General features: G+C 39.7%; 1 protein-coding gene across 3 annotated transcripts in view; it reads right to left on the bottom strand.

The window, feature by feature from the left end:
- The window catches only part of LOC126248967 (serine protease svh-1-like), a 455,562-nt gene that overhangs the window by 378,359 nt on the left and 61,119 nt on the right, over positions 1-16,084 (bottom strand). For all 3 annotated transcript variants that reach the window (XM_049950539.1, XM_049950521.1, XM_049950530.1), the window contains exon 2: positions 1,994-2,591. In XM_049950539.1, the coding sequence (XP_049806496.1) occupies positions 1,994-2,591 (598 nt within the window). The remainder of the gene's footprint in view (positions 1-1,993; positions 2,592-16,084) is intronic.

Below are 16,084 nucleotides of genomic sequence, written 5' to 3'. Positions count from 1 at the left end.
ATACTGAATATTTTCATCATATGAAATATACACCACAGAAAGTCTTATCACAGACCAGTTTCAACTTAGGCCACAAGGTACCAAGGTGTCTTCCTTCTAAAGAGGGCAGCACTGTGGAATGAGAGAGTCGGGGGTGGGGGGGTGGGGGGGGGGAGCTAGAGATGGCCAAACTCGTTCATCCTTGGGAGCTAGTTCACTAGTGATCGCTCTTTTTTGGGAACCATTCATTTTTACCCATTCACTGTTCATTTGTGCTTGGTATAAGGTTCTTATGAAAAATTGAAAATTAATGGCATAGGCGACTGGAGATGGAAGGCACCAAAAGGGGGCACTTGCCTCCCCACTGAAATACAGAGTTTTTATTCATAACAGAATTCTCACACACTTGTAATTTTCGTGATTGTGCAAAACCTCTCATTTAGCCAACTGTAGCTTTATGGGGCTGATTGCAGTAAAACAATATAAGGTGGCACATAAATAACTGGCCCCTACTATAGACTGCAATTACACATGATTTGTTGACTGCTACGAGCAGAATAGATAAACATTTAATAATTGGGCAGTGAAGTAATAAAAAATAAGCTAAAGCAGACAACTTTGAAACAATAGATGACGATTGGTGGGCGACAATGAGCAGTCTAGTACTCAAGGCCAATTTTTCGTGCAACACTCAGTACCACTGAAATAATATTGTAGAAGTTATCATACTCTCTTTACAAAATACAACACCAGACACTCGATTAGGGAGTGTGGGCTTCATTTGGTTGTAAGTCGGTCTACCTTCCACAACAATGAACATGCTCTTTTACCTTAGATCAAAAAAAGACAGAAAATGGCCACTCGCGTGTGCCATGCCGACTTCCTTTGCATGTGTAATAAAAAAAAATCTTGCCTTTTTACAAGTATTTCTTCTGCTGTTTATTAAAATACTGAAGTAAGCTGATATGCCATTTTGTTACATGAAAAGATGTATGTATTACATTCCGCGTAATTTTTAGGTAATTTACGTAATTATAAAATACATTTTAATTACCGGTTGCAGATGCTGAACAGAATACGGAAAGAACCAGAAGTTCAGAGTTCACAAAAAGGTTTGAAACAGATCTAGAGTTGGCGTGCACAGCGAATGAAACAAACAACAACTCGATACTGAACTATGAGCAGTCAGCAGTGGAACTGCGATGAGGGGCCATGTGAAGAAGGACGAGTTCAGCCAAGTGAGACAGAGACCAAGACAGACAGCAACGGGACCAAGGCTGGAATGAGACCGGTCGACATGCCATTGCGGGAATGAGACCAACTGTTTCCCGTTCCTGGGAACTATAAGTAGAAAGCCACGACCTAGACCGAGACCAATGGGAACGGGACCAAGGCTGGAACGAGACTAACAGATGTGCCGTTGTGGAAATGAGACCAACCATTTCCAGAATTTGTTCCTCGCTCATTCTGTTCATCTTGATGAACCATTCCTTTGGACACGTTAGTTCACAAATGACCCATCTCTATGGGGAGTGAGAGGGGGAGGGAGAGAGGGAGAGGGAGAGGTAGAGGGAGAGGGAGAGGGAGAGAGAGAGAGAGACAGAGACAGAGAGAGAGAGAGAGAGAGAGAGACAGAGAGAGGGAGGGAGGGGGGAGGGAGGGTCGGAGGAGGGATAAAGGGGGTAGGGAGGGGGAGAGAGGAGTGAGAGTTGGAGAGGGGGAGGGAGGGAGGGAGGGAGGGAGGGAGAGGGAGAGGGAGAGGGAGAGGGAGAGGGAGAGGGAGAGGGAGAGGGAGAGAGGGAGCGGGGGGGGGGCGCAACTTGACCAAAAGTTCAGCTCTGATTGTATTTATCTGTTCGCCTGTTTGCTGTTCAGGTCTCACCTTTATTTGGTGAATAGCAATTTATCATCACATAGATATTTTGATCATACTGTACAAATTACAATTATGCTTTACAATTACAATGTTAATTGTGCATGTCGTGCAGAAGAATAGAAATCAGATAATCCTTACCTGATCCTGCATCATGTTGATATTTTAAGCATTTTACCTTTCCTGGGAAATCACATTCAAGAGTCTCAGGATTAAATAACGTCCCTGGTGCACAGACTTGAATAAACGCTCTTCCTTTCCAACAATTTACAAATCTTCTGCAATCTGCTTTATAAGGAAACTGTCCTGTTGCCTTGTGAGGGCATAAGTCAGAAAATGGTCGCATCTGATTCCTAAAAACAGTATCATCTTCTGTTGCTGAAGGTGTAGTGTATACATTATTGATGTTAACTTCCTCACTCACAAACATTCTGACATATTTTGTTTCTGCATACTCTGACCCATTCTGGTTTTTCGAATATTTATTTTCAAAATTATGATTTATACTGTCATATTGAATAGCTGGTTCTGTTAATCCATAATGAGGATTGGACCATTCACGGAAAAATCTTTTAGGTTTACTTTTCTCACTATGGACGATAATTGGTGTTCGTCTTTTATTTGTTGGGTCGACATAAAAGAATTGTGTCACATTGGAAGAATGAACAGAATCTCTAATATGCAGTTGACTTTTCTTTCCTACAGATGCATCTGTTATGTCTTCTCCAGGTACATAAATCTGTTAAGAAAAATACAAAAGTTACACTAAAATACATGAAGGCCAAATCAATCAGAAAGAATGTATATGAAAAAAACAAAAATCTTTCTCACAGATACTGAGACAGACATAAAACTGAAATGAATAACTGCAAGAAAGGGCACTTTCGAATGTAATAAAAACATCACATTTTTTAAATAATTGGAGTGACAACCTACTGATCACAACATTTTTCCACTAGTTGCTTCCAAATGAAATGGACAGCCATACACACTGAAGAGCCAAAGAAACTGGCACACCTGCCTAATATCGTGTAGGGCCCCTGCGAGCATGTAGAAGTGCTTCAAACACGACATGGCACGGACTGGACTAATGTCTAAAGTAGTGCTGGAGGGAACTGACACCTTGAGTCCTGCAGGGCTGTCCATAAATCTGTAAGACAATGAGAGGGTGGAAACCTCTTCTGAACAGCATGTTGAAGGCATCCCGGATCTGATCAATAATGTTCATGTCTGGGGTGTTTGGTGGCCAGTGGAAGTGTAAAGACTCAGAAGAGTGTTCCTAGAACCACTCTGTAGTAATTCTGTAAGATGTTGCTTTGTCCTGCTGGAACTGCACAAGTCCGTCGGAATGCACAATGGACATGAATGGATGCAGGTGATCATACAGGATACTTACGCATGTGTCACCTGTCGCAGTAGTGTCTCGATGTGTCAGGCGTCCCATATCACTCCAACTGCACACACCACACACACCATTACAGAGCCTCCACCAGCTTGAACAGTCCCCTGCTGACATACAGGGTTCATGAATTCGTGAAGTTGTCTCCATACTCATAAAAGTCCATCCGCTTGATACAATCTGAAATGAGACTCGTCCAACCAGGCAACATGGTTCCAGTCATCAACAGTCCAATGTCGGTATTGACAGGCCCAGGTGAGGTGTAAAGCTTTGTGCAATGCAGTCATCAAGGGTATGCAAGTAGACCTTCGGCTCTGAAAGCCCTTATTGATGATGTTTTGTTGAATTGTTTGCATGCTGACACTTGTTGATGGCCCAGTATTGAAATCTGCAGCAATTTGGGGAAGGGTTGCACTTCTGCCATGTCGAATGATTCTCTTCAGTTATCATTGGTCCCGTTCCTCCAGGATCTTCCAGCCACAGTATATCAGAGATGTTATGTTCTACTGCATTCCTGATATTCATGGTACACTCGTGAAATTGTTGTATGGGAAAATCCCCACTTCATCACTATGTCAAAGATGCTGTGTCCCATCACTCATGCACCAACTATAACAACACGTTGAAACTTACTTAAATCTTGATAATCTGCCAATGTAGCAGTAGTGACCGATTTAACAACTGCACCAGACATTATTGTCTTATATAGGTTTTGCTGATCACACTGCCATATTCTGCCTGTTTACGTATCTCTGTATTTGAATACACGTTTTACACCATTTTCTTTGGCACTGCAGTGTATAAATATGGGTTAAAGACAAGATAGGGGGAGTTGCAAAAGTCTATATCAAATCACTATAGTTTAATTGTTAAACTATAATGGTTTACCTGTGTGTTGGCAAAGTGGTCATTACAGATATTGAATTCACTGTTCAAGACAAAAATGATGAAGGAAGGCTATGATCATGTTAAAGGAAGCTTCTGAGTACTCATCTGGAGTGGTGTAGAAAAATTACAGGAATATTAAATCAGGATGCTGGAAAATGGATTTCCACACAATTAGTATCTCCTCAAATATACATTCTGCTGCTACATAACAGAATACATACATTAACAAAGATTTTAATGGACAAGAATCACTGCTCAAAGTTGTACATTAGCTTGGTGACTATAAACTATATCATAGATTACAACTAAGAATATACCATATATACTCCAATAATATGTGCCTGCAAAAAATCCGTGCACCCCAATTTTGAGGAAGAGGGGAAAAAAAAATATTTTTTGCTTTAATTTGTTTTATTTACAAAAAAATTGTTCCAATGTTATGATGTGTTCAAAAGTATGTATAATAACTACTGGTTTGAAGCAATGCTGCTGTACAGGTTGATACATCATTAAAACGCAACCGATTCAGTGGCTTGCAGCTGGCCAGCCGGCGGGCGTGCAGCTGACCGGCTGGCCCATTAGATGGGTGGGCGGCTGGGGAATATTATCACCGCCATCAGGGGCTCTACGCGTACCTACAGTAGCAAAAAAAGAAATGTGAATTATCTTGTTTAAGAATTTGTTAATATGGTATGTGCAATAAAATATTTTAGTTAATATCGGTACGTTTCCTCTCTTACCACTCTATTCATCACTTTCATCATCATCACTAGCGGGAGAATCATTGTCGTCTTCACCATCTTCCCATAGAGCATCGTCCTCTGTTCCATCCAGTGAATTTGTGATTCCACATTTTTTGAAGGATTTTTCCACCAGTGGTTGCGGAATGGAGTCCCATTCACTTTTCACCCATTCACAAATCTGGGACAAATGCGGCCATTTGATTTTTCCACTAGGTGTGAACTTATGGTTTTCATCAGCCATCCATTGCGTATATCACTGTTTAAGTGCAGCTTTGAATGGCCGATTTATGCACACATCTAGAGGTTGTAGGATGGATGTTAGGCCTCCAGGGATAATGACCAAGTCAGTTTTCCCTTTTTGCAATTTGTCTCCCACTTCCGTAGTTGTATGTCCGCGGAAGCTGTCTAGGACCAACATGTTGCGTAAATTCAGTAACGCACCAGGACGACATTGCCAAACATGTGTCACCCAGTCAATTATAAGTTCATTGTCCATCCACCCTTTCAGATTCGCTCTCACTAATACCAGTATGCCTTTTACTGATATTTTTGGAATAGTTTTCCTTTTAAATATCACGCAAGGTGGTAGCTTTCGTCCATCGCCAGTTACACACAACATCACTGTACATCTTTGTTTCTCACTGCCGCCAGTTCGTATCATGATGCTGGATTCTCCTTTCCTGTTCACTGTGTTGTTGAGTAGCATCTCAAAATAGACTGACGTTTGATCTGCATTACCAATTTGCAATAATATATAGGACTGTTTACGGTGCAGATTTAACACATAACGATGAAAATTCACTATTTTTTCCTCGTAATCACCTGGAAGTTGCTGAGAGATAGTAGTTTTCCTCCGGAATCCTAAACCATTTCGGTTGAAAAATCTTGATAGCCAGCCCCGGCTAGCTTTGAAACTGGTAATGCCTAGTTCTTTGGCTAAAGACAATGCTTTAAGTTGGCACATTTCACTCGTCACTGCACATCCGTATTGTCGCTTCTCATCTACATAAACGCAGAGCCTTTTCTCGAGGTCCGGATGCTTTGCTTTTTGGCCGCGAAATTCCCGGTGATTACTATTAGTTTCTTGAAGCTGCATTTTATTTTTGTGCCAGTCACGAATACAACTCTCACTCATGTCGTACTTTCTTCCTGCTGCATGGTTTCCAATATTCTTGGCTTCTTCAATAATTTTCACTTTTTCTTTAGCAGTGTATGAGCGATAACGATAACTTGTAGCCATAATTAACAAGTTTGAAGACGCTAATACTTCACTCCTAACGTGCTACTGATGCATCACAGACTGAGGCCGCAACAATGCAATAGTGTAATGGGATGTATTGTTGGAGGCGGAGCAGTACCAACAATGTTTCGAATAATCCGTGCACCCCAGTTTTTCGTCCTAAAATTCAGGAAAAAACATGCGTGGATTATTCGAGTATATAGGGTAATGTGAAAATTGCAGACCCAGTTTTAAAACCCTTCAAATTAATTCTTATGCAATATGTAAAACATATCAGTGGGAACAATCACAGCTACAAAGCAAAAGACACATTACACAGAATAAGACGTGAAACAAGTACGCTCAGTGGTCAAAATATTAGTCACCCTTTTAAAAGAGCACTGGAGGACTATGGGTGGTGTAGAATAGGTAACTGCCAGTCACATGACCTTCCACTGCTAATGTACGTCATGTCAGTGAACTGGTCTGTGCAGCAGTTCATTGTATGGTATCAGCATAGTAAGGTCAGATGATGTGCAGCTGTGACAGAGTGTCAGAAATGAGCTACCGTATCAATTAAAATAATGAATTTTCGAAAACATAATGTATCTGGATAGATAAAAAGATCTACTCACCAAGCAGCAGCAGGATAACCCACACATAAAAGGTATTACATTTGCAAGCTTTCAGAGGCAATGGCTCTGTCTTCTGACAGAAGGTTTGAAGAGGAATGAAGAGGGATGAAGGGAAATTACTGGTGAGGTTTAGTAAAAGGGGTAGAGATTAGAAAAGTCATCCTGTATCCTGAGCCAGTGGAGACTTAATGGATGGGATGAGAAGGAAAGACTTACTGTTGGAGACTGAATCAGGCAAGATTCAAAAACTTGAGAGCTTAAAGGTGGAAGAAAGTGTAATATGCAAGACAGAGATTATGACTAGAACATCATGCATGAGTTAATAAGAACAAAAAGCTAAGTGCATTGTACATGACAGAGGTGGTCGGGGGGGGGGGGGGGGGGGGGGCACTGAAAAACACGCAGATCAGAAAATGAAAGAGGTAGAAAACTAAAACAGAGTGGAGAAAGGAATAATTACTGTGAAAAAATGCTGAGACCAAAGAAATTAATGTAAATTAAGGTCAGTTGGGTGCCAAGAACCTAGGACCAGTTGTAGTGCCAGTTCCCACCAGCAGATCTCATTCTGTCTGAGATTTTTCCCATCACATTTAGAATAGCTTTTTGTCACCCTCCCAGTCTCCGCAATATCCTTGTCAGACCCCATGCTCCTTCTGCACCCATGTCCTTACCCCTGTGATGTCCCCACTGCAAAACTTGCCCTGTGCACCCTCCTACCACCACCAACACCAACCCTTTAACTGGTAAAACATATACCATCAAAGGGAGAGCCACTTACAAAATGACACGTCATATACTAGCTACTATGTAAACACTGTTTGGCCTTTTACAGTGACATGACTAACACCAAGTGAAAATGAAATGATTGTGTGACACTGATGCCCATGAGGCCTCATTTGGGAAAGGTTGGCTGCTGGATTGCAAGTTCTATTTCAGGTGATGCCACATTGGGCAGCTTGCTTATCAGTGATGATGAAATGAAAATGAGGACAACACAACGCCCAGTCCACAAGTGGAGAAAATCTCCAACCTGACCGGGAATCAAACCCGGACCTGCTGTGTGGTAAGGAAACACATTACCACTCAGCTAAGCAGGCACACTTACCACCAAGTTAACAGTTACAATGCATGTGCATAGGCAGAGGGTGTATCCTGATAACACACAATATCCTGTTGCAGAGCATGCACTTCAACATGACAGTTGTGATCTTGGTGTATGTTTCACCACATGTGCAATCTGGATTCTTCTCCCAGACACCAGTTTCTCAGAACTCTGCAAGTGAGAACTGGCACTACAACTTGTCCTTGGTCCTTGCCACCAACCTGTCCTTAATTTACGTTAAATTCTTTGGTCGCAGCATTTCTTCACAGTAACTACTCCTTTCTTCTCTACATTTTAGTTTTCTACATCTTTCATTTTCCAACCCATCTATTTTTTGCCATCCCCCTCCCACCTCTAAAACATACTATGTGCTTAGGATTTTGCTCTTATTAATTCATACACGTGTTTTAGCATAATCTCTTTCTTGCATATTACCCTTTTCTCAGGTTCTTAAATATCACCTGGTTCAGCCCCCAACAATCAGTCTTCCCTACTATTCCCATTCGGTACGTCTCCCCTGACCCAGGGTTCTGGGTGACTTTTCCAAATTCTACCCCTTTTTCTAAACCTCACTGTTCCTTTTCCTTCAACCCTCTTCCTTCTACGAGAAGAAGGATCCACTGGCTCCGAAAGCTTGCATACGTAATAGCTTTTATACATGTGTTATTGGTGAGATGATTTTTTTCCTATCTGATTACATTACATTTTCAGAAGTGAGGTATCATGTTTTTGAACATGTCCATGACCACACTGTGAAAGAGGTTCCTGATTTGTTAAAGTATTAGTGTGGACTGTCTCACATGTCTATAAAAATCATGTACTACTCATGGTCATATTACATGGTGTAAGAACAGTGGCCATAAAGTGACCTTAACTGACAAGGATCAGAAACAAATCTCACGCCTTTTCAATGACAATCGATTTCAAACCCAATTGTAATTGCTACTGTCAATGAATGCAGGTCTACCTCAACCAGTTTCTGAGTGAACAATGTGGCAGGAACTGCAGTTAGTGGACATTTGGAGTTGTATACCTAGCAAAGGCCATTGCTTGCAGCCGTGTGTCACTGATAATATCAGACAATAATGGAACAGAATAGTAGATGACCTGAGGCATGTACGTGATACATGAGTTGTGATTTTGACTCTTTTTCAAATTACACAACGTGTCAAGGGCAATGACTACTCAATAGGGCAGTCAGTCTCTATTGTGTAGAGTGTGTAATTCAGGTAATAATTCTGTGATGTTTTGGGAGTACAGTTTCATGTTACAACTTGGGCCCACTCATTTAAGTTACTGTGAATAGGAGCCAGGATGTCAATATTATTGGTGAGCAGCTGTTGTTTTCTCTTACACAACTTTGCAACAAATGTGTTGTGGGCCACTCCCATCTTTCAAGATGACAACAACCATGTTCACAATGCGACACACATACTTTCCTACTATGACCAACAATGTGTATCACAACGCAACTAGACGGTTAACTCAACCAATTTTGATCCCTTAGAAAATCTCTATATGAATAATTGGAACAGTGGGTGAAACAAAGCAATCAACATTTCAGCAATCTTGTTGGTCTATGATATCTTATCATTAATGAGTGGCTTCAATGCATATAGCAGAGCTGAACAAACTTGTTGACTCTCTTAGTCACTGAACAGAGGCCATTACCAAGGACAGAGGCAGTTTTATGTAATGTTATGGGGATATTGCCAGCTGGGTTGAACAAATCTTTTGTCCAGTGTATTTACAATGCTGAGAAAACACCACTTAATACTATTCAACTTTACCTGTGCAAAACACAGAACAATCTTTTGTCCAGTGTATTTACAATGTTGGGAAAAACACCACATAATACCAATCAATTGTAACTATGCAAAACAAAGAAATGCTTTTTATACAAATAAATCAAACTCTCTTATTGCAGTACATCAGCAAGCAATTGATTCATCCATACAAAAGAGAGATCAAAAACACTGCATTAGAACTGAAGGGTTATGAAGTAAGTGAACTTTTTACTTAAAACATAAAAAAGCAAAGAAAATGTGATTACAAAAATGTATATTTTTGTACTTCTACAGCTATGCATTATACATCTGTGAACATTTGGACACATTTAATTTGCTGTCTGTATTTGTGACACTAGTGTATTAACTTTGTAATCCATTTTTATGTTTATGATGAAGTTAAATGAAACACTTGGAAAATTGACTGTTGGGTTTGACCAACATCATGAAAATGGTGAACATAAAAATACTCATTGAAATCTTTGCCTACTACAATCAACACTATAACAAGAATTACAGATATTGTCAGACAGCACAATCATTGGTTTTCCCCACTCACAACCAAATCATCATCATTAACCCAACCTAAATGCAGGCTATGCCTCACATCAGTATGTCACCACAAATAAGATATCATAATCGCATATGTTGGCTTCACCAATCCATAACCAATCAGTCACCTTTGAAACGAATCTACATTCGAGACAGCATAAGAAGATCAATGACAGCTGGAACCACTGTTGCCAGTTTTTAATTGTGAAGCTCAAAGAGTTGCAAGTGAGAAGAATAGCACTCTATAGAGCTGTGAGGGCAATGAAACATTGCCACAGAGTCTTTTACAAAATTGTATTACGTGACTGATTGCGGCAGGCATGCAAACCTGCTGCACCCAGTAACTATAAGGGATCAATTTATGCCAACTCGATTAGGGATATATAACAGATCAGTACGTCACTACAACAAAGGTTTTGTGATCACATTCATTGGCTTCACCAACTCACAACAAAACTGTCATCTTTTAAACTAACCTACACCTCATGCTATACTATATATATCAGTTTCTCCACAAAATGTACATTCCAAAAAGTAAAAGAGTTACGAAACATGTACTGTCATTGTTCTACTCTCTATTTGCACACGTATGACATCACACGCCACATCATCTAGATCTACATCCACACTCAGCCTACCACAGTGAAGTGCATGGCACAAGGGACTTCCCTTTGCACCAGTTATTAGGGCTTCTTCCCATTCCATTCATGTTTGGAGAGTGGGAAGAATGACTGTTAAAATGTCTCTATGTGCACTGGGATTAAGGTAATCTTGTCCACATGATCACTATGGGAGTGGTACATATGGAGTTGTATTGTAGTCCTACATTCACAATTTGAAGCTGGTTTATGAAACTTCCTAAGTAGACTTTCTTAGGACAGCTTGTGTCTACCTTCAAGTGTCTCTCAGTTCCACTTTTGAGCATATTTGTGACACTCTTCAAAGGGGCAAACAAACCTGTGACCATTAGTGCTGCACTACTCTGTATACTGTTCATCCTTCTGAGTACAGGTGCAACACATTTGAGCAATATTCTAGTATGGGTCACATGAGTATTCATAAGCAGTCTACACTGTAGATAGGTTGTACTTCGCTAGTATACTGTCAATGAAGTGAAGTCTGCTATTTGTTTTATCTAGCTTAAAACTGAGCCTGTGTGTTCATTCAGTTATATATCCTCACACATTGTTATACCAAGGTACTTGTATGAGTTGACCTTTCCGATGGAGACTTGCTGATATTGTGCCCCATAAAAATACACAGTTTTAAATTTCTGAACATTTAAAGCTAGTTTCTAATCTTCACACCACTTTGTAATCTTATTATGATAATATTTGCGCAGTTTTTTCCAGACATCACTTTGTTACAGATAGGTTCATCATCTGTGTAAAGTCTGAGGCCATTATTAATATTGTCTGCAAGATCATTATATTACAACACAAACAGCAAGGGTCCCAACATACTTCCCTGGACATATCAGAAGTTACTCCTACATCTGTCAATCACCCTCCATCCAAAATAGCATGCTGTGTCACCCATACCAACAAATCCTCAGTCCAGACAAAAATTTTGCTTGACACACAATATGATCATACTTTTGATAATATGCATACATGTGCTACAGAGTCAAATTTTTTCAGAAATCAGGAAATACTGTATCCTTCTGACTGCCTTGATCCATGGCTTTCAGCATGTGATGTTACAAAAGTGCTTGTTGGGTTTCACATAATCAATGTTTTCAGAATCCATGCTGGTTGGTATAGAGGAGGTCATTCTGTTTGAGATACTTCATTATGGTTGAACTCAAAATATTTTCCAATATTCTACAATAAATGGATGTCAAGGATATTGGACAGTAGATTTGTGGATCATTTGTGCTACCCTTCTTGGAGATGGGTGTGACTTGTGCTTTCTTCCAACTACTGAGCACAGTTTTTCATTTGAAGGATGTACAGTAGATTATAATTAAAGGAGGGGCTAACTCAGCAGCAAATTCAATACAGAATCTGATAGGGATTCCATCACGCCATAGAGCTTTGTTTAATTTTAGAAATTTCAGCTGTTTTTGAATTCTACTGGTACTGGTACCTGTATCACTTAACTATGCAGTGTTGTGAGGATTAAATAGGCGCAAAAACCCTGGATTTTTAAAGGAACATTTGTAAATGAATTTAGTGTTTCTGCTTTTGCTTTGCTATCCTCAATTTCAATCCCTGTCTCATCCTCAAGTGTCTGTATACTGAATTTGGTACCTCTAATGAGCTTAACATATGACTCGAATTTCTTTGGGTTCTGCGAGTGATTTTTTGATAACATTCTGCTAAGGCTTCATGCACAGCCCTGTTGGCAGCCAAATGTGTTTCATTCAGCATCTCTCTATCCTACCTACAGCCCAGTGCTAAGTATCATTGACTGGTTTTCCGCAAAAGGTCTCACCCTCAATTTTAAAAAGACACAATATATTCAGTTCTGCACATCTAGCGGTACTACACAAATGATAGGTGTAATCCATGGTGAGGTAAAACTAAATAGTGTGGAAGCTTCAGAATACTTTGTGCTCATATTGACAAAAATTTAAACTGGAAAAAACACATTTTGGAACTCATAAAACAATTTATTTCAGCCACATTGGTACTTAGAATCATTGCAAATCTTGGGACAGACAAATCAATAAACTGACATATTTTGTACATTTTAATTCAATAAAGTTCTTGGATAATCCATCTTAAAGAAAAATAAGTTTTCATTGCTCAAAAACATGCTGTAAGAGAAATATGTGGTGCACATCCTCAATCATCTGGGACATCTGTTTAAAGAGTTGGGCATTCTGACTACCGCTTCACAGTACATTTATTCCATTATGAAGTTTGTTGTAAATAATCCAGTACAGTTCAAAAGGAACTATGATGTACATAACTACAACACTAGAAGGCAAATGACATTCACTACTCCACATTTAAGGTTTTCTTGAGCACAGAAAGGGGTGCAAAATTCTGCAACAAATATTTTTGATACCTTAGCCAGTGATATAAAATGTCTTAGAGATAGCAAAGTAAAATTTCAAATCGAACTAAAAAAGTTTCTCCTTGACAACTCCCTCTATTCTGTAGAAGAATTTCCATTTCTGTAATGAGCAAATGATCTTGTTTAGGACTTACTAACTCATATCTGTAGATATTTTAAAAAATCACCTCTATAAATGTTCAGCATGTAGTCATATTTAAAAACTAAATCGTGATTTCTTTGAAAAATGACTCATTCTACAACATTACAATTTATCATGCAAATGATCCATGGAGCATGAAAGTAACTAATTAACCAACCTTGTTTTGCACTTATTATGCAGTAGTCGCTGTTTCTTTCTCAGTTCTTGACAGTGGTTACATACCATGAACTGTTCTGCCATGTACATACCTGTCAACTGCATGGTACACTGATCTTCTTAATCTGTGCCACAGTTCTTCTACCTGCTCCTCTCCAGAGCTAAATGTTTCAAGTTTCTTACCACTGCCTCTTTATATAGTTTGCTGAACATATAAATTCTTCTACTTGTTTTAATTTCCCTTTGTACTCTGGTAATCATTGTTGCTACAATTGTCTCGAGGTTAAAACTAGTTTTTAGGTGAACATACTCAGAGAGGTCAGGTCTGTTTGTTGCTACAAGATCCAATATATCTCCACTATGAGGGTGATTCCAAACAACCTGTTCCAGGCAATTCTCTGAAAACATACTTAGTAATGTTTCACAGTAAGTTTTGTCATGATCATCACTTACAAAATAGCCTTCTCCAATATGAGGGTATGATTGGGGAGCTCAGGTACTAGTGAACTCAGGTTTTCTCTAGAGTTTTTGGTTACATCTGGAGGTGAGTCTGATGATCAACAGAAGGGGCCAATTAGGAATTTGTGCCCATACTTGAAACTGAGTCTTGCCCAGACAGCCTCACATGCAGTTTAAATATCTGTATCAGAAGAATTGAATTTGTTTACTTTACACCATTGTCAATTACCATTACCTGACTCTTTTGATATACGATTAATTTTTTCCCAAAAATCTCATTAATATCAATTTCAGGTTTTCAATAGCCTTCTTGTTCTAGTATTATATGAGCTCCACTGCTTTTTAGGGGCACTTCAAACTTGACACTTTGTTGTGAATGCCTTGGCAGTTAATCAATGGGATTTTAATATTCCTTGCTGTAGAGGACATTTCTTTGGATCTTGCACAGATATCTTTATCTGAACTGGATGAAGAGTCATCTTATCCAGAAATCCCTCATGTGCAAACCACACACACAGTCAGCTACCTGGGTAGCAGCCCTGATGTATGGCACACACTTGACCCATTTAGAGGAACACTACAGTTAACCATACAGCTAAGTGTCCAGGAAGTGCCTGTCACTAAACCTTCGAAGTTTCCATTCAATGATCACTTCTGGAAAAATGCTGCAAATTATGAGTTTCATTAAAATTCAGCGAGCAAGGCTGGTCTTCTCAACCTTCTCTTCCAGTCACAGGAATGATCCAAATATGACTTCAGAATACAGACAACAGGTATTGTTTGTTCCAATGTGCACCACAATCTGCAGTTGATTGCACCTTGTTTCCTTAACTCTTTAATTGGGCATGTTGGATATATATGTCCCCGCCCTGCTAATTCACAGTGGATTCGAACGGATATATCCGTCCACTGCGTTATGTGGCTAGTAGCTAATGGGAATGATGAATTATCAGCTTGCCATTGACACTGTGGTATTAGTTGAGTTTCGTCCACTAGATGGTAGCTCTCGTCAGACAAAACAGCATGTTCTAGGCTAGTTACACATTGTCCACTCGAGCGCGTGTTGACAGTATGCGTCCAGTGAAGCAGCTGCAAAAGAGCGCTTTTTTTGTCTGTGTTTACTGTCATGTTAGTAAGTGATCTTTTGCAATGGTGAAAAGAAGTTGTTTATCAGATTCAGAAATTGAGCAGCTGATTTTAGAAAGTGACGATAATTTCAGTGACAATTCTGAAAGTTTACAAGGTACAAATGTTGAGGCTAGTGAAAGTGCCTCCGATTCAGAAACATCTGACGACAATACACTACTGCAGCAGACGGTACCTAGTGCATTTGTGCATGCTAGTTCAGTTGTGCCTCGAAAACAATATGATGTGATGAGTTGTTTTGTGTGTTTTGTGGACAATGCTTTATGCACAATAAAAGCTGGACAGCAGAACAGATCCTAGCTTCTCATCCCAATTTAGCAGCATGCTCCAGGGTTCGCAGTTGGCAGGTTACTACATGTGATGAGGTAAAAAGACTTCTTGGAATGTTTATACTTCAAGGAATTCTTCACAAACATGACCATAAGATGTACTTTTCAAAGAGAGACTCAGCTGACACACCTTTCTTCAGGAAACTGATGAATGAAAAGTGGTTTTATTTTTTACTGAAATTCCTCCACTTTGCTGACAATACCTCGTGTGACCCATTAGGCACTATCAGCAGGAAACTATTCAAAATTCACCCCATTACAGAGCATCTGTAGTGTAAATTCAGAATAGTATATGTGCCAGAAAGGAACATCACCATTGATGAATCGTTGTTGCCCTGGAAAGGACGGCTTGGGTGGAGGCAATATATTTCATCAAAGCGTAGCAGATTTGACATCAAATTGCACAAACTCTGTGAAAGCAGCTGCGGGTATATATGGGACTTTATTGTTTGCACTGGAAAGGACACTAATTATGGTAGCCACTACCCAGATGCAAAAATAACCTCTCGAATTATTTTGGAGCTTGCACACAATCTACTTGGGAAAGGCCACTGCATTTATCTTGACAACTAGTACACCAGTCCAGATTTGGTAGACAAACTAACCAGCAATAACACCGACGTTGTCGGCACAATGCAGAAAGGCAGAACA

This window comes from Schistocerca nitens, chromosome 1, assembly GCF_023898315.1.
Source record: "Schistocerca nitens isolate TAMUIC-IGC-003100 chromosome 1, iqSchNite1.1, whole genome shotgun sequence".
Taxonomy (NCBI): Eukaryota; Metazoa; Arthropoda; class Insecta; order Orthoptera; family Acrididae; genus Schistocerca; species Schistocerca nitens.
Note: the sequence above shows the minus strand (reverse complement) of the source record. Positions and strands in the feature narration are given on the sequence as shown.